This window comes from Rhizophagus irregularis, chromosome 4 (genome assembly GCF_026210795.1).
Source record: "Rhizophagus irregularis chromosome 4, complete sequence".
In the NCBI taxonomy this organism is placed as follows: domain Eukaryota; kingdom Fungi; phylum Glomeromycota; class Glomeromycetes; order Glomerales; family Glomeraceae; genus Rhizophagus; species Rhizophagus irregularis.
The window spans coordinates 745,496-766,813 of NC_089432.1; the positions used below are offsets into that span (position 1 = coordinate 745,496).

Sequence of the window (21,318 nt, forward strand, 5' to 3'; positions counted from 1 at the left end):
ACAGATGAAGAAATCATTGCTTGACTTATATGATGGTTGGATGTGCCCTATATGTGGACTACAAGACGAAACTTTTAATCATGTCTGGACGTGTAGTGGTCATTATGATATTATTCACAACATTAGAGATAAGACTATTATTCATCTCTTGACCTGGATTTTGGAATATAATGATAATATACACGATTTTAATGCTCTTATGGCGCTTGATATATGGGATATATCTTATGATCCTAACGTATTTACTTTCATCGATCTTATTAAAGGACTTATACCTATGTCACTTTCAGATTTGTTGAGTTCTTGGACTACAAAGAATAACGTTGCTGATGTTTTAATTCAAATGAGGCAGTTTATTTTTAATGAGATATTTGAAGAGGTTTGGATTCCAAGGTGTTCGCATTTGAAGGAATTTGAACGTTCTTTAGGGTTGACTAAAAAGAAAAAATTAGAGTTTAAAAGCGTTCGTTTATTACCTAATAATAATAATAGTAATAATAATATTATTCATTATGATTCTTTAGATAGTGTTAGAAATTACATTTATTTTGGCAAAAATATAATAGAATTTTATACTAATCTTACTTCGTAGCGCCATCGTAGATTTTAGTAGTTGATTTATATAATTTTATAGGGTCAATTTTACTTTCTTCTGCAGGGCGGGCTTCAACTTACCAAGTTTTGGCTAGTGTATGGGAGGTAGTGGGTTAATTAAAGAAATGGTTTTTAGGTGTAGTTGGTTATATCTTTAATAGTTTCGTGTTTAATTGCCCCACCATCGAAGTAGATTCTTCTGATAGTTTAGTTCATTTTTTTATTTTACTTTTCATTTTTGATATGTTTATAAAATTTGTATCCGCTAACTATTACTGTTAAATAAAAATAAAAATAAAAATAAATTAATAATACTGGAACTCTCTCTCCTTTCTCTCACTTTTCTTAATGGAAATAATATTTCACTCATTTTAAAATACTCGTATTTAAAGAAGTTGCCCTAAATACCTGGTTAAAACACCAACTTGGTTTCCGCTACTTGTCTCTATTGGGTCCAGCGGCACTTGTTCATATGTTTTGAACGACTTTGGTTATAAGGTTGAAGATTCCAAGCTGGAAGGAAGAAATTTCCATTTCGCTCAGTGATGAAAGTTCGCTTTCTTAATAATAAGGGGTTGTTCCTGGTGATAGTTTGGTGAAATTTCCCTCTTTACCTAGGTTTTTACTCCTTTGGGTTGGTTTTCCTAGTGTTATGAATTTTTCTTATTTTTTTGGTGAATTTTTCTCGTCTTTCTTTTTTGCCTTCTGCTTTTTGGAGTTTTTCTGGGGGGTAGAGGGGTATCCCAAAATTGATCGACATCAGGTGGTTTGTAGATCTTTTCTTTTGAGAGAGTTGGGTGTAATTTAAGGGGGGTGCAGATCTTGGTGATCAGTTTTTGGTCAGGTGAGGTCAAGGTGGCACATGTTTGGACTATCATGAGTTTTTACTGCAGTTTAGTTTAGATTGGAGGGATCGTTCGAAATGAGGTGGGTGTCCTTTCGGGGATTGCATGACACTAAAAAGTTCCCCTTTAGTTTACTCTTAGGTAGTTTGTTAACTCTGGTAATATAGTCACTTGGAGAATTTATTTTTATCGACCAGTGTGGGGGGATTTTTCCAACCAGGGGCTGGCGGTTCAGTTTGATAATCTGCGGGGTACGGGCTTCAACTTACCAAAACTTAGGTTTACCTAGGCGAGAGTATGGGAGGCAGTGGCGTTATCTGGGTTTTTGTGTCGTGGGGTCTAATTTTAGTATCTCACATTATACCTTCTTCCTGTTAATTGCCCACCGGTTTGAGTAGATTATTTTCGCGTGTAGTTTAGTTAGTATTTTTGTCAATTTTGACTTATATGTAATTTTCTACTTATAATCACGTCCATGTTAGGTTTCTAACTGGAACCCATTAATAAAAATAAAAATAAAAATAAATTAATAATACTGGTTATCATCATTACTTAAAAAATCTTAAATGGAATAGTAATCAAAGAAACTTGTATTAAGAATACAAATGAAAGGACCAATCTACCAAAAAATTTAATTCATTTTATAATAAAAAATAATAAAATTTTTTATAATAAGGCAAGAAATTTACAATTATTTTCCTAATGTTATACGGTAGTTGAATTATCATCATTATTATCATTATCATTATTTTATATAATTTTAATAATTTAAGATACAATAAAATCTGAAAGATGTGATTGGATTATTTAATGATAAATATAAATATATTTATATTCATAGAATTTCATATAATGTCATTACAAATGCTTAATATAAAAGTGATAGAAATACTTGAAAAGATAGAATCGTGTAACTTTTACAAATATAAACTAAAAATATCTATTATTCTCTTGAAAATTCAATGAATATAGAAAAGTAAGTGAAAACAATATACTATATATTTTTTATATAAAGTTATTCTATTATAACAATGTATCTTTATTTTTATACAATATCGATAAAACCATATTCCTTATAACATGATACCTTAGCACTGATAAGAAAAATCAATCTGCTCATATTACATGGAAATTTGATTACAGACCTGGCTACTCTCCTGCTTTTACATAAATTAAATAAATAATAAATATTACAGACCCGGAAATTTTCATATTAATTCTTTAAAACTTAAATTGAAATTTCATTATTCTTCTAATAGATCAAAAATTCAATGGTTAATTAAATTATTACCTACAAGAAAAATTGTTAAAGATGAATATGGATTCATCTTAAAAGTAAAGATGATTGGCGGAAAAAACAAGATGTAAATAAAAATAAAAAATCATTATTACATTTAAATGATGATGGATATTGAAGTAAAATTAACTATAATATGTGATGAATTTAAAAAAAATTTACTATAAATGAAAAAAATTGATTAAATGATAAAAATACGAGATTTCATTATTAGATTAGAATTAACAACAAATAATTATAAAATATTTTAGAAAAAAATTTTTTACCTGATTATAAAATTCTTATGTCAAAATCAGATTATTTAAAGTGTTACTTATTAATGATTGGATTGATTTATTATATGTTTCCTCTAGATTTCTAATACCTAAATTGGTTGAAATTTCTGTGAATATTGATGATGTAGAAGAAATTAAATTAATCGCAAGGGAATGTAATGTCATTTAATTAGTTAGATATTGTGAAATGTATGAAATTAAAAAATAGAACAAATAAAACAGTTGTATAGAAAAGGACTATAGAAATATGAATAAATTGATATATCAAAATCTAACGCATTATAAAGTTATAATTAAAATATGAATGATCATTATTTTGCACTAGTCACAAAATTTTTATTTAAGTCTACAAATTTATTAGTGAACAGTCAAAAATGTGTACAAAAAACTTTCTTGTAACCAAATCTTGCGTCTAACCAATTTTTCCAGTATTATCATTTTTAGGGAAATAGCTTAATCATGTTTCTGTAAGTCAATTTTAATTCACAAGAGCACTGCAAAATTTCGTAAATTCATAATATTACTTAACGGTATGAACTGAAAAAAAAATAAACAAATAAAAAAAAAATTTTATTTTTTAATATTGAAAAAAATGAAAAGAAATACTGTAGATTTGAACTTTCTATTTAATTATTTCTGAAAAAAAACATTTTAATGGATCCGAAGAAATTTTGTATTGTTACACTATACCTCATGTCTCTTACGTCATAATAGCACGTCCGAAATGTGTGACAGGTTACGCCGAAATCGGTGACAAATAACTGGTGACAAATAAGTTTGGGACCACTAAAAAAAAAACTAAGTCCCTCAGATAAATAGTGTTTTTGAACCACGGGCTTGCACGTGATTATGTGACGCTAAAAAAACTTACCTAGCGTCACCTAGAAAAAATGGTAGACGGATAGGTTTGCTGGCTACACGTGATTCGGAAACTGATTTCCGGTTACATTAATTGATTATAAATCAATTTTTACCTTTTTACCTTTTCATCAATATCTTTCTGTAATAATACTTACTTCGGAAGGTGATGGCTATTCATGGGTTTATCGCAATAAAAATCAAAGAAAAGACTCTCTTCATATATTATATTATTGCAATTGTCGAATTGAACTTGGAAAACGGCAAGTAAAGCATCCTATATTAGATAAACAAAGAGACACATCTACCTATTTATAACGGTACCATTGTGAAGGAACAATAAATATAGAAATCTTATCAAAACTGGACTTAATCAAAGTTTAAAAATATTCTCATAAAATGTTACATCCACGACCAAGGCATGTTAATACTATGTATAAATTTCATATACAGATGCATTTTTAATCTTTACTAATGTCAAAATAATTTTTTTAGGCTAAAGAATTGTTAAAAGAATCATATAACAAACCAAAACGACATCTATGGTTAAAAAATGTTTGCAAAATTTCAGATTGTTGGAAAAGGTGAATAATTAAAAAACGTGGCAAAATCGTTAATAAAACGACAATTTTATGGCAAAAATACCCTTGTCTACGCCTCCTTTACTTCGCATTTCATTGGTAATATTGGTAATAATATGAAACAATGTAATCATGAAATAATTTGAAATACGTGTTACTATAGAAAAAGTTTCTTATTATAAACACTTGAGGAAGAGGAGAGAAATTTCTGATCAAACAAAATAACAAACAACAAATTAAATAGATATTAAAGCACTAGAAAACTGTTGAACAATGCCAAAAACATCGAAAAACTTTAACAAAATTACAATAAATAAAATAAATAATATCATAGCAATAAATAAAATTTCAGCCATTTTCTTAAAATACTTAACACGTGTAACTCGGAAAACCTATCCGGAAAAACTCTAAAGCTAATATATTCGGCGTTACCTGTCACACATTCCGGACCGGCAACAAAATATCAAGTTGTTTGGCACGTGTTTCTCCAAAAATTTGATATGTTATAGTATGTTTTTTTATTAAATAGAATTAATAATAATAATTTACATGTTAAAAAAAATAATCATTATGAGATTATGAGATCAGATACTGTAATATCATTGACTTATATGAGTAATAATACAAACTAACATATTTTATTAATACGCAGTATATTATAATCATTAATATAAATTAATTAAATAAGTTTTATAACTTAATAAAGAAATGCATTACAAATTTTTTTTTAAAAAAAAACTAAATAAGTTCTATAACTGGTATTTATAAGTATATAAATTTGTTATACCTACCTCTGCAAATTTTTCCATATAACTTATGATTGTTCAAATCTTGTTCCAGTCAACTAAATATAATAAAGTATAAAATATCTTTAATTCAATATCATATTTTAGTAAGTAAAGAATTATAAACTTACCAATCAAATTTGAAGAGAATTTATGATATTCCGAAGGTTCGGTACTAGTATGCGATTCAGAAATTAAATTACCATCCATTCTTTCAAATTCATCCAATATTTCATTAATAGTTGGTCTTAATCTAGGTTCTTGACTCCAACATTTTGTATAAAGTTTCTCATATTTTTCAGGAGTATTGGGAACTAACTTTTCACGAGTATTATTATTAACAATAGAAGCAGCAAGTGCCATTTTATCATCAATATGTTTAAATGGAGGATGACCACTAGAAATTTCCCACATTAATACACCAAAGCTATAGATGTCTGAAGATTTAGTATATGGGGATTCTGGATTTTTAAGATGTTCTGGTCCCATATAAGAAATAATACCAAAATTACCAATATAAGCTGAAGTTTGATTATTTTGATTTTTTGAAATACCAAAATCTGTGATTTTAGCATTATTTTCATGAATAACTATATTCTTAGAATGCTAAAAAAAAAAATAAATTACATAAATAAATTATTGCTGCTAGTACTAATATGATATTAAATAATAAATACTAATACTTACAAGATCTCTATGTAAAATATTTACATGATGCAAATAATTTAATCCATCTGCAATTTGAAATGCTAATTTTTTCTTATCATTCCATGTCAAATTATTAAAATTATTTTTGAGATAATTTTGAAGATCCCCATCATTAGCATACTGCATAATAAGAAGATATTCATTTGTTTTTGGATCTAAAAATAATTTATAAGAAATTAAAAAAATAACAAAAAATGTAATGTAAAAAAAAAAAAGTTTCAAATTACCTAAACTAATACCAAAGCAACGTATAATTCTTTCACTATAATCAAGTTGCATATGCATTTTTAGTTCATGAGTAAATGCATCTAACAAATCATTCTTAATATAAGTTGTGTTAGTTAATTTTTTACAAACAACATAATTATTAGTTTTAGTCCAAATTGCTTTAGATATTATTCCAAACCTTCCTGCATCAAGTGGTTCCACATTTTTTAATTCTTTATAAGATATAAGTTTAACTTTTTCATATTTTAAAGCATTTTCAATCCATTTATTTGCGCCTAAACTTCCTTTTTCTACTCTTTTAAACGGGCTTTTTAAAACTTCTTTCACCCCTTTACCAATCTTATAAAAGAATCCAGGTCTATATTGTGCATTGCTAAATCTTTGTTGAACCGCTTTTTGATACCAATAAGAGGCTTTAACTTCATCTTTTTTAACACCAATTCCTTCTTTATAACAAACCCATAAATTAAATTGTGCTTCTTTATCTCCATTTTCTGCTGCTTTTTTATACCAATAGAAAGCTTTTTCTAAATTCTTTTCTATTCCTATTCCATTTGTATAACATATAGCTAAATTAAACATTGCATAAGTATTACCATTTTCTGCTGCTTTTTGATACCAATGAAATGCTTTTTCTAAATTCTTTTCTGTTCCTTCTCCATTATAATAACATATGGCTAAACTATTCATAGCAACTTCATTACTATTTTCTGCTGCTTTTTGATACCAATAGAAGGCTTTTTCTAAATTCTTTTCTGTTCCTTCTCCATAGTAATAATATATGGCTAAACTATTCATTGCAGCTTCATTACCATTTTCTGCTGCTTTTTGATACCAATAGAAGGCTTTTTTTAAATTCTTTTCTGTTCCTTCTCCATTGTAATAACATATAGCTAAATTATTCATTTCATTTTTATTGCCATTTACTGCTGTTTTTTGATACCAATAGAAGGCTTTATCTAAATTCTTTTCTGTTCCTTTTCCATTTTTATAGAATATAGCTAAACTATTCATTGCATAAGTATTACCATTTTCTGCTGCTTTTTGATACCAATAGAAAGCTTTTTCTAAATTCTTTTCTGTTCCTTCTCCATTTTCATGACATATGGCTAAACTATTCATTGCTTTTTTATCTCCATTTTCTGCTGCTTTTTGATACCAATAGAAAGCTTTTTCTAAATTCTTTTCTATTCCTTCTCCATTTTTATAACATATGGCTAAACTATTCATTGCTTTTTTATCTCCATTTTCTGCTGCTTTTAGATACCAATAGAAAGCTTTTTCTAAATTCTTTTCTATTCCTTCTCCATTTTTATAACATATGGCTAAATTATTCATTGCAGTTTCATTGTCATCTTCTGCTGCTTTTTGAAACCAATGAAATGCTTTTTCTAAATTCTTTTCTGTTCCTTCTCCATTTTCATGACATATGGCTAAATTATTCATTGCCTTTTTATTGCCGTTTTCTGCTGATTTTTGAAACCAATAGAAGGCTTTTTCTAGATTCTTTTCTGTTCCTTCTCCATTTTCATGACATATAGCTAAATTATTCATTGCATTTTTATCTCCATTTTCTGCTGCTTTTTGATACCAATGAAATGCTTTTTCTAAATTCTTTTCTGTTCCTTCTCCATTTTTAAAACATATCATGGCTAAATTAGTCATTGCATTTTTATTGCCATTTTCTGCTGCTTTTTGAAACCAATAGAAGGCTTTTTCTAAATTCTTTTCTGTTCCTTCTCCATTGTAATAACATATGGCTAAACTATTCATTGCAACTTCATTACTATTTTCTGCTGCTTTTTGATACCAATAGAAGGCTTTTTCTAAATTCTTTTCTGTCCCTTCTCCATTATAATAATATATGGCTAAACTATTCATTGCAGCTTCATTACCATTTTCTGCTGCTTTTTGATACCAATAGAAGGCTTTTTCTAAATTCTTTTCTGTCCCTTCTCCATTTTCATGACATATGGCTAAACTATTCATTGCTTTTTTATCTCCATATTCTGCTGCTTTTTGATACCAATAGAAGGCTTTTTCTAAATTTTTTTCTGTTCCTTCTCCATTTTTATAACATATGGCTAAATTATTCATTGCAACTTCATTACTATTTTCTGCTCCTTTTTGAAACCAATGAAATGCTTTTTCTAAATTCTTTTCTGTTCCTTCTCCATTTTCATGACATATGGCTAAATTATTCATTGCTTTTTTATTGCCATTTTCTGCTGATTTTTGAAACCAATAGAAGGCTTTTTCTAGATTCTTTTCTGTTCCTTCTCCATTTTCATGACATATGGCTAAATTATTCATTGCATTTTTATCTCCATTTTCTGCTGCTTTTTGATACCAATGGAATGCTTTTTCTAAATTCTTTTCTGTTCCCATTCCATTTTTATAACATATCATGGCTAAACTAGTCATTGCATTTTTATTGCCATTTTCTGCTGCTTTTTGAAACCAATAGAAGGCTTTTTCTAAATTCTTTTCTGCTCCTTCTCCATTGTAATAACATATGGCTAAACTATTCATTGCAACTTCATTACTATTTTCTGCTGCTTTTTGATACCAATAGAAGGCTTTTTCTAAATTCTTTTCTGTCCCTTCTCCATAGTAATAATATATGGCTAAACTATTCATTGCAGCTTCATTACCAATTTCTGCTGCTTTTTGATACCAATAGAAGGCTTTTTTTAAATTCTTTTCTGTTCCTTCTCCATTGTAATAACATATAGCTAAATTATTCATTTCATTTTTATTGCCATTTACTGCTGTTTTTTGGTACCAATAGAAGGCTTTTTCTAAATTCTTTTCTGTTCCTTTTCCATTTTTATAACATATAGCTAAACTATTCATTGCATAAGTATTACCATTTTCTGCTGCTTTTTGATACCAATAGAAGGCTTTTTCTAAATTCTTTTCTGTCCCTTCTCCATTTTCATGACATATGGCTAAACTAGTCATTGCTTTTTTATCCCCATTTTCTGCTGCTTTTTGATACCAATAGTAGGCTTTTTCTAAATTTTTTTCTGTTCCTTCTCCATTTTTATAACATATGGCTAAACTATTCATTGCAGTTTCATTGTCATTTTCTGCTGCTTTTTGAAACCAATGAAATGCTTTTTCTAAATTCTTTTCTGTTCCTTCTCCATTGTAATAATATATGGCTAAACTATTCATTGCAACTTCATTACTATTTTCTGCTGCTTTTTGGTACCAATAGAAGGCTTTTTCTAAATTCTTTTCCGTTCCTTCTCCATTTTCATGACATATGGCTAAATTATTCATTGCTTTTTTATTGCCATTTTCTGCTGATTTTTGAAACCAATAGAAGGCTTTTTCTAAATTCTTTTCTGTTCCTTCTCCATTTTCATGACATATGCCTAAATTATTCATTGCATTTTTATCTCCATTTTCTGCTGCTTTTTGATACCAATAAAATGCTTTTTCTAAATTCTTTTCTGTTCCTTCTCCATTTTTATAACATATCATGGCTAAACTAGTCATTGCATTTTTATTGCCATTTTCTGCTGCTTTTTGAAACCAATAGAAGGCTTTTTCTAAATTCTTTTCTGCTCCTTCTCCATTTTTATAACATATGGCTAAATTAAACATTGCATAAGTATTACCATTCTCTGCTGCTTTTTGATACCAATGAAATGCTTTTTCTAAATTCTTTTCTGTTCCTTCTCCATTGTAATAATATATGGCTAAACTATTCATTGCAACTCCATTACTATTTTCTGCTGCTTTTTGACACCAATGAAATGCTTTTTCTAAATTCTTTTCTGTTCCTTCTCCATTTTTATAACATATGGCTAAACTATTCATTGCAACTTCATTACTATTTTCTGCTGCTTTTTTTTGATACCAATAAAAGGCTTTTTCTAAATTCTTTTCTGTTCCTTCTCCATTGTAATAACAAATGGCTAAATTATTCATTGCATCTTTATTGTCATTTTCTGCTGCTTTTTGATACCAATAGAAGGCTTTTTCTAAATTCTTTTCTATTCCTTCTCCATTGTAATAACATATGGCTAAATTATTCATTGCAATTTCATTACCATTTTCTGCTGATTTTTGATACCAATGAAATGCTTTTTCTAAATTCTTTTCTGTTCCTTCTCCATTTTTATAACATACGGCTAAACCAGTCATTGCATCAATCTGATCCTTTTCTGCTGACTTTTGATACCAATAGAAGGCTTTTTCTGAATTCTTTTCTGTTCCTTCTCCATTTTTATTACAAATGGCTAAATTATTCATTGCATCTTTATTGTTATTTTCTGCTGCTTTTTGATACCAATAAAAGGCTTTTTCTAAATTCTTTTCTGTTCCTTTTCCATTTTCATAACATATGGCTAAATTATTCATTGCAATTTCATTACCATTTTCTGCTGATTTTTGATACCAATGAAATGCTTTTTCTAAATTCTTTTCTGTTCCTTCTCCATTGTAATAACATATGGCTAAACCAGTCATTGCATCAATCTGATTTTTTTCTGCTGCTTTTTGATACCAATAGAAGGCTTTTTCTAAGTTCATTTCTGTTCCTTCTCCATTGTAATAACATATGGCTAAATTATTCATTGCATTTTTATTGTCATTTTCTGCTGCTTTTTGATACCAATAGAAGGCTTTTTCTAAATTCTTTTCTGTTCCTTCTCCATTGTAATAACATATAGCTAAATTATATATTCCATTTTTATTGCCATTTTCTGCTGCTTTTTTATACCAATAAAAGGCTTTTTCTAAATTCTTTTCTGTTCCTTCTACATTTTTATAACATCTGGCTAAACTATTCATTGCATTAATATGACCATTTTCTGCTGCTTTTTGATACCAATAAAAGGCTTTTTCTAAATTCTTTTCTCCATTTTCATAACATATGGCTAAATTATTCATTGCAATTACATTACCATTTTCTGCTGATTTTTGATACCAATAAAAGGCTTTTTCTAAATTCTTTTCTGTTCCTTCTCCATTGTAATAACATATGGCTAAATTATTCATTGCTTTTTTATTGCCATTTTCTGCTGCTTTTTGATACCAATGAAATGCTTTTTCTAAGTTTTTTTCTGTTCCTTCTCCATTGTAATAACATATGGCTAAGCTATTCATTGCAACTTCATTGCCATTTTCTGCTGCTTTTTGATACCAATGAAATGCTTTTTCTAAATTCTTTTCTGTTCCTTCTCCATTGTAATAACATATGGCTAAATTATACATTGCAACTTCTTCACCATTTTCTGCTGCTTTTTTATTTTGATGAAATAATTCAGTTTCATTTTTTACACTATTAATTACATTTTTGAATTTTTCTTCAGACATTTTTAGTTAAAATTTTTTTTTTTTTTTTTGCTTACAAAAAATTACGGTGAAAATCTGGCATCTCTAATTATAAACAAAAAAAAAACTAAGAAAGACGAAATACTGAAAGTTGAAAACATTTATGTTTGTTGGCGTTATTAATTACACTAGATCAACAGTTTGTGTAATTTAGTTCTTATTATGTTTTCTAAAATGGATGTCGCACAAAAAAACGAACAGACAAATGATCAGCGATCACATGATATTAGACCAATCAAATGGTTTATTGTGCACAATAAATTACCTGCCGATCAAGAACTCACGTGACATTACTTCTGGAAGGACGAAGAGATTTAAAAAGCATAGGATACGTGAAACAATTAAAAGTCAAATATTGCTATAGATATAAAAAAAATTCGGTTTACTAAAGCCTACGAACAAGTATTTACGCGAGAAGGCTCCGACAATGTCGTTAGTAAAAATGGTCAGAATATTTTTTAGAATATTTGACTCTAGTTAGTAATTAATATTTTTCCTGATACACGATTTTTTGCCTGATACACAATTTATTATAACCATTTTTTAATTATAAAATCACATGATACCGGATAAAATGATGATATTTGTACGAAAATATTTAATCGGCAAATCAGGCTTAATAATTTCATAACATTTTCTTTAAAGATATATTTTAATTCTATTTTCATTAAGATTATTTGTATAAATTTATATTCTAATGTAAAAAAAAATTTCAAGTTCAGTGATTCTTTTAAAACTATTAAAACAATTAATAAAACTCTGCGTATAAAACCAAATTTATTCTAACATTAAAAGAAGTTATATTATTTTAATGATGCATTAAAAATTCGTTATTTGCAGAATTTTAATTTGTATATTCAATAAGCAAAATTCTATATCAGTTTCCAAATGAAATTAGTTAGTAACTAGGTGTAACCCGTCGCGTTGCGGCGGGAATGATACTTGCCCATCAAGTAAGAGAGTAATAAAGAGAGTAATAATAACACACGTCTCCCACTACTCCTCTTCATCTTCTCATCACTTCTTTACGCCTCCCATCGCTCCTCTTCGTCTCCCATCACCCTCCCATCACTCCTCTTCGTCTCCCATCACTTCTTTTTGTCTCTCATCACTTCTTTTCGTCTCCCATCACTCCTCTTCGTTTCCCATCACTACTTTTCATCTCTCATCATGTCCTATTTCTCCTTTTTGTTTCCTATCACTTCTCATTACTCTTTTTTTCTCTTTCATCTTCTATTACTTTCCATTACTCCATTGTTATTTCATTTTTTTTATTAGCATCTTTCTCCTTGGTCATTGTAATTTATTTACCTTTTTATTTATTGTTATTGTTTAAATACGGTGATTTTTTTCTTTAAAATCGTAAATGTGTGGCTTAAATTTTAATATTTGCAAATATAATTTCATTAAATAAGATTATTTTGAATAAATATGCAAAGAAATTTTTTTTAAAAATATCTTCGCAATAAAATTTTAAGTTTAACCGATCAAAATAGCTAAGTTAAAAAATAAGACTAATAAATTTGTACATCATGTGACATATTTGAAAAAAACCCAGGCGGTGATCGGTTAGCAATCCTCCCAAAAAAATATCTCCCCAAAAATCAATTATAACAATCTTATGTTTAGAAATTTCGTTACTTATATAATACTAATTTTTTTGTAATTAGAAATTTGAAGAATTGAAAGTAAATAAATAATTCAAAATAAAATAAATAATAAAATTAAAATAAAATAAAAATTTAAAAAGGTAAAAAAAAAACCTAAGAAAGGGGTCTAAAAGGTGGTCAGAACCCTTAGAAAAAATTTTTTTTATATAGAAATATTCTTTTACATATTAGAAAAATTTTTTGGATGTTAATAAAAAACTGAAGTAGTTATGTAGATTTATTTAATATTTGACTAAGAATTTAATTTTTGTATAATACTGAACATACAGTAATTTATATTTACAATATTTACAATACAATAATGTGAGGCATATTTACAATACGATTAAATTAAAATGATATATTAAAATAAATGTTGCAGTATTATAGAATTTATGGTTTATTTATATGTTTGCAGACTCATCACAAAATCAATTCTGAATAATTAATTGTTACAAAAAAAAAAATAAATTCTCATCACCAAGAATACCATCATACGAATGTATTATTATAGAAGATTACATCATAATAATCTATTTAAAAAAAATTTATATAAAAAAAATTTCCATTATCAAATCTATTATTACAAAAAAAAAATTCTTATCACCAAAGCCTATTGTAAAAAAATTGATAGAACTATTACTTAATAGTATTAGAATGATGCCAGTTACCAGGAAGCAAAAAAAAAGTAAATTTTTTTTAACCGGGAACTTACCGAACATAAAGAAAGGGCAAAGTCCGATCTATTGTTGGAAAAAAAATTTAATGAAAAAAAAATCTGATCTGTTGTTAAAAAATTTCTAAATTAAAAAAAAATCCTAAAAAAAAAAATTAAAAAAAATTAAAAAAAAATTACTAAATGAGAAAAATTCTGATTGTAAAAAAAAAAAACTAAACAAAAGAAAGGCCAAAAGTTCGATCTATTGTTACAAAAAAAAAAAATTCTGAAGTTAATGTATTACGGTTAATAAAAAATAAAAATAAATACTAATCGTAAAAAGAAGAGTAATATTGTTTTTAAAAATTTTATAATTTATTAACTTTAATTACTTGTTAATATTAGCAAAACTTCAATTACTGGAAACTAAAAAAGTAATCAAACATGGATTTGCTGATCAACTACTATATGAATACGGAATAGTTCAGGCGCAGACAAATCATGTGTTAGACAATTCAAAATTATTTATACAGGCTCTAACATAATATGGAATAGATTAGGCGTGTTTCATATTACACAATTCAAATTATTTATATACGGTAATCTAAACATGACCAAATTTTTTTAGTTATATAGATATTTAATATTATATTTCTTTTTAAGAGTTAAGTTTGTTAAGGAAATAAGGAAATTGCTAGTAAATAAACTGATGCTATCCTATCCTTATATAGTAAATAATAAAAAGATTCTTATATAGAAAAAAATTCTAATAGGAAAGTAAATGATGAACCTATAGAGACAAAAGAATTAATAAAGGAAAATTTTTTAAGTTCCATCTAGGAGAATTTTAAATACCTATGGAAAAGATTTATAAAGATCTATGACAATTATGAGATTATTTGATATAGATGCATAAACAAATTGAACAATTCATGACTAACTTATTTATTATTATATAATTTCATGCAATTAATTAATAAAAATTAAAAAAACCCAATAATTAAATATTTTAAAAAAAAATTAAAATACATGCATTAATCCACCTGCTATTATTTATGCTTCCAATTATGTTTCAGATTAATCATACATTAAATATTTAATTTTTATGCTTCTAATAATTAAATCATATCCACTTGCTTTTTCCAATTTTCCCATAATCCTTTCTGGTTTAAGGTTATAACTTGATTTCTTGATACCACATAATTTCATTTAAAATTTTTTTTGCATATATTGCAATCTAGTGAGAAAAACCAAATTTTGTTTTCACTATACATATTTTGTCATTGGTATGTTTTACAGGTCACTGGATTATTAAAATTTTCAAATCTCCTTTGATATTTCATGCAACAACTATCACAAATTTTATCATTTACCATACCATTCATCTCTTTAATTCTTTTTTTACATTCAGGACATTCTTTTTTGCTACTATAAAATCTATTGCTCCTTTTTTGATAACATTCATGACATTCTCCTAGTCTAACAGACTTTTTCTTATAACAATGGATACATCCTCCTTCTTTCTTTTTTACTAGTTCTGAAAATGCTGGTGAATTCTTTTTCGTTAGTTTGTCTAAGGATGCTGATGGTATCTCCTTCTTTTTTTGATAACATTCATAGCATTCCCCAAGTTTAACAGGTTTTTTCTGATGACAATGAACGCATTCTCCAGTAGATATATTTTTAATACTTTCATTCTTTTCCATTTGTTCAGAAGATGCTAGTGAATTCTTCTTTTTTTGATAACATTCATAACATTCTCCTAGTTTAACAGGTCTTTTCTGATGACAATGGATGCATTCTTCAGTAGGTATATTTTCAATCCTTTCATTCTTTTTGTTTAATTCTAAAGATGTTGATGGTATCTCCTTCTTTTTTTGATAACATTCATAACATTCTCCAAGTCTAACAGGTTTTTTCTGATGACAATGGATGCATTCTTCAGTAGATATATTCTTTTCCATTTGTTTAAAAGATGCAAAATTCTGAAGATGTCGCTTGCCTAGGATATGAGGATTTAGGAAATGAGAATATAACAATCCTTATGAATTTAAAAAATTCTTTTTTTTTTTTTTAGAATTTAAAAAATTAAGAATTTTTTTTTTTTAGAATTTTTTAACCAATGACAAATGATTCCTATTTATACTTTTATTCTTTACAGATTTGCAAAAATTTCAAATTATTTTCCAACATTATATATTTGAAAAAAATTATTTGAAACATTTTGCATTATAAAGAATTTCTTTTAACTGTTACATATTTAATGTTTTTAATTTTATATAAATCTGCCATAGAATTAAAATAATAATTTGTTTGACACACTTTTTGGAAATTTTCATTGTAAAAATTATACTTACATATCATTGAAACCATTAATAAAATCTTCCTAACACTATAGGATCATAATTAAATTTTAAATTTTTAGACTATTTCACTTGAAAATTTTTGAAATACATTATTTAATTGATGTTTAAGATTGTAAATATATTATTATTATGGTAATGTATAAGAATGATTAGAAAAACCATTTAAAGAATATATTTGTTATAATTAAATTAATTGTTATTGTTAGTGGTTCACACCCATTAAATCATTTCCTAGTTAATTAGTTATATACAAAGTTTTAAAATTTTTATTAAGTCATGTGATGTATTTAATTATTAGTCATCTTTTATAATATCTTAGAAACTTGTATTATACCAATAGTCGATTAATCGATACTTTTATGGATGATAGTTTATAATCGTGTACGTGACGTTAGTCTCCATGGTTATTTCACGGATCAACCCTGATCTAATCATTCGTGATGATCAATGATTCGGAAGATTTACTTTGCACGTTGGAATATCAGAATATCATGATCTTTACAGCTGCGCCATGAAAATCAATCATCGATATCCACATGTAAATTTTTATGTTTTGAATAAATAGTTATTGTCTAACTTACTTTTTTAGCTACTTGAAATACTTCGTAATCTTTTATTACAATAGTTTCTGAAATACCTATATTAGGAAACCAATTTCCATTATTATAATTATAATTCAAATTATTGGAATTAGGAATGATGGTTCAACAATTATTGAAAATGCAGAAACGAACATTATTGACAATTCACAAAATTTCCTTGAAATTATGAATATTATGATATAAAAATTGAAGATGGTGATGTAAAATCATTGAATACTTACATATTGGTCATTTTATTAATTACCGTTCTCCTCATCTGAGAAAAAAGTTATCGACTAATATAAAAAATAATGATGGAACTTTTGGCACGCACTGAACTATCTAATATTTTATCAAAAATAATTTTAAGGTAAAAACTAATTGAATCAATGTATTATTAATTTATTTTCATCATTACATTTCCAATCTTAAAATATTGTATTTTTTATTTTTTAGATACATTTATGGCGGAAAACTTTCTTAAATAGATATTGATAATTAAATATAATTAAATTATTGGTTGCCGTTAATGAATTAAGAATTTTCTATATTCAATCCTTTTTAATTGAAATCAAAAAAAACTGGATGGAATAAATTTTTGATTTAATATATTTTTGAAAAGTTTTAAAAAACTAGAAGTATTTATTCGATAATATGCTACTATTTAGTACACGATTATTAATTATTCATTTCACCAAAAATTGTGATTGAGCGCTCTCTTGAAATTATGAATTTTCTAACATAAATAAGAATATATTAAAAATAGAAAATAGAAAATAAAAAATGAAAGATGGAAAATAGAAAATAGTCAAAAGAACATAATTTCTGGTGTCCATTTATAAGAATAATATATTATATAGAGTACATTTTTTTTATAATTGCTTTACAACTATCTGTTATTGTTAAAAAATCCAAATTCATTAAAATTTAATTTGGTATTATTTATTCCATGGACTGAAAAATAAATTATTGGTTACAAAATAAATATATAACCTTGTTATTTCAAAAAAATTTTAAATTATGTTAGTGTTAGTGTCGGCATTACGGTATATCAAAATGGCATAACTTTATGGCATTACGACACGTGATATAACCTGCAGCCGTGACGCAATCGTATTATAATTTTAACAGCGCCCTCGTTAAATAAAGATTATAAGCTTTATGACTTTATCCCCTTTGTTCAAATGTATCATGTGATAGAACAAAACAAATACGTATAAAAACTTAACAGGTTTCTTATTGTTTGTTATGTAAGCAGATTTGTAAGTAAAGGCTAAAGGCTTTTAAAACTAAGCCTTAAAACAATTTGTTCGGCATAACTAAGCCATAGGAATAAGCCTGCATATTTTTATAAAAAATATCAACTTATTATTGATTTTTATTCTAAATTTATTATAATTTATTTTAATTTATCATCAATAATATGTATCTTATTCCTGATTTTCAACAAGAATTTAAATGAATTAATATAGTAAAATAAGAGGCTTTTAAGGAAGTTTACTTATGTGGCTTTAATGTCAGTAATATTTATTTCAATTCTGGTTTGCAATATTATAAAGATAATTTCAGCCAAACTCTAATAATTGAAAATATAATTAGTAAAGGTACAAATTATTATTTAATTTTTTCATCGTAAAACTTTATTGTTATTGGAATATATTTTAATAATGACTATGTAACTTTGAGTGTAACCGATAATTAGTTTCATCCTAATTAATGTATAGTACAAATCATTTATTATAAAAAAAAAATAATATATGTATATATTTACTTTCATTCTTTAATATATCTCTACATTACTATATAATTTTAACAAACTTGTAGTTTTTTTGATTTTCAAATGGGTTGAAAATTGTGTGGTTGTGACTAAAGCTTTGATATTATTTATACCCGGGTTGAAATTGTGTGGCTGTGACTTAGGCTTTGACATTATACTCGGATTGTAATTGTGTGGCTGTGACTTAGGCTTTGACATTATACTCGGATTGAAATTTTGTGGCTGTGACTTAGGCTTTGATATTATACCCAGGTTGAAATTTTGCGGCTGTGATTTAGGCTTTGATATTATCATGTTGCAAAATTCTGATTTAAAAAATAAATAAATAGGTTCAAAATATATTAATTTGATCATCTTTATTTCCTTTTTTCTACTTAATAAATGGAGAATATTTTTTACAATTATACTACATATGAATATTAAATAAATTACCTATGTTTAAATTATTCAAGTTTAGAATAGCTAGTTTCAACAATACGAAGAGAAAAACCATAAACTGATATTTACCAAAAAATCCATATCTTGTCAATAAACAATAAAACAATTATGGACATACAAATGATAATAACAAGGAGTATGCATAAAAGGACAATTCAGGATCATTCCTACCGTCCAAACCATATGCTTATTTCACCTTTGTCAATGATTGACACCAAGGCTTCAGCTGTGGAATTTTCTTGCTCCTTTCCGCAACATTTGTCCTTACCTGGCACGAAGGCAAAGATAAATTTAAATTTTACATTATATATAGTTTAAACATTAATTGCATAAAAATAATTCTTTAATAGAAATATTACAACAATATAATAATGAAAGTATCAGTAGCAATTGGATTTATTATTAATAAGCAAATTTATAAAATAGCATATCTATTAAAGCACATTTCTTAATTTTATAATACTCATTCAGGGTAAATCTAGTATTACTTAATATCCATATTCAATCATTTAAATAGTATTAATGATGAATACATAATACAATTCTGATCAGAAATAGTCTAATCAATCTGATACTCAAACATCCAATTATTAAAAAATTTTTACAAAAACAATTATACGAGTAAAAACTAGAAAAATGATCATTCATTGGAGTTTTTTCCAGATTTTTTTTTATAGGGTAATACTATTGTATACTGTATATCCAATGCAGTTCTTAAATATTATCAAATATAATTATTATAAAGATATTAGAATAATAAAGTTCGATTGTTGAAATCATGTAAAATTAGACTTGTTTGTAATTTGTAATTTTTGTGCAAATCTTTTATTAATAAAGAATTTTTTAACGAATACCAAGTAAAATGCTTCTGTTAGTTATTACTCTGTTTAAGTAAAATTTGTTGAAAATTTTTACACAATATTTTACTCAAATAGTAACTCCTTTATTGTTACAATTTCTATGAAAAGTCTCACCATCAAATCCATCTCTGCTTGAACGACAAATTCATAGGTGCGTGCTATACATTTAATTGTGAATTAAATCTCGTGGCAAGATGTATGTCCTTATAAACGAGCAATCTGAGTACGGTATAGTAAAATTAAGCATATTTGTAATGACGTCATGGTCATTTAATAAAGAACATACATTAATAAATGGTGTACGAATTAAAATTCGATATAAAAAGGTTTTCTTATCAATCCGATCACTGTTCCTAACCTAAAGAACAAAAGAACAAAAAAACAAAAGGAAAAAGAAAAAGTAAAAAAATTTTAAAATTGATAAAATTGATTAAAAATCCGGTTTAAAAAACTGTGAAAGGAGAAAAGTATTATTGAACCGGAAGGAAGAGAAAAAAAATAATAAATCCGGTTTAACCGTTAAAAAATTTCGTTTTATAGGTTTAACCATTTTAAAAAGGAAAAACCGAAGGGAAAAAATTCAAAAAATTTATTTTTTACTGTATCGTTTCGAAATGATAATGATAGAACGGCCGAAAAAGAATATGATTAATAATTTTATCATTCCCTATAAAAATTCTATCTGTTATTTCTGTAAAAACTCGACTTTTTTTGTTTTGAAATGATAAATATAATATATAAATTTTATACGGTTCTAAAGATCCTATATAATATTATAATGGTTCCAATTATTTAGTTATTATCTAACACTGGCAGTAATACTTGTAAATTTCTCAATTTGCAATTTTAAATTAATTCGTTATTTGAAAATTGCTAAGCTCACCGGCGGTGATGATCACCATACCAGCATTATGATGTACTTTCGACCAGAATTAAAAATCTAATAAAATACTGGCCGGCATTACATCATAATTTCACCACCGGTGATGTTTAGTAATACTCCTTATTTTATTTATTAAAATACATGTAACATTGTAACATACATAAATAATTTTACTTTATAATTTATTTAATTAATCAATAAATACATTTATAACATAATTTACATATATCCGCCAATTCGTCCTTATTTTTTTGCGCTAAGATCGTCTTTCCGTTATCAACAGGTCAAACAAATCCAAAATTATTTTATAAAAGGAACGTATTATTAAAGAAAAAAGTATTATCATTAAATTATCCACGAATTACTAATAATATTGACTTACGTGTTTAATCAAACAATTATCACAATTATCACAATTGTTATACAAATTTAGGAATATCAGCCACAATTTCTCATCAATCAGTGATCAGTAACTGGTCATTTTTTATTTTTTACATGTCACGACTCATTACAAAAAGTTTGTATAACCAAAAATATGAACTTTTTTTTCCCACTTAAATTACTTATTTAGATAAACTTTTTTTTC

At 26.4% G+C, this 21,318-nt stretch overlaps 1 protein-coding gene across 1 annotated transcript; it reads right to left on the reverse strand.

Annotated features, from left to right (window-relative positions):
* Positions 1–5,274: 5,274 nt before the first annotated feature.
* On the reverse strand, positions 5,275–11,586 carry OCT59_023534 (uncharacterized protein; the record flags this gene model as incomplete). The annotated part of the gene is made up of 4 exons (XM_066134764.1): positions 6,171–11,586; positions 5,923–6,098; positions 5,367–5,841; positions 5,275–5,294 (listed from the first exon to the last, which is right to left on the reverse strand). Exons 1-4 carry the CDS (start codon positions 11,500–11,502, stop codon positions 5,275–5,277), a joined length of 6,003 nt encoding a protein of 2,000 aa, XP_065990854.1. The 5' UTR covers positions 11,503–11,586.
* Between the last annotated feature and the right edge of the window lie 9,732 nt (positions 11,587–21,318).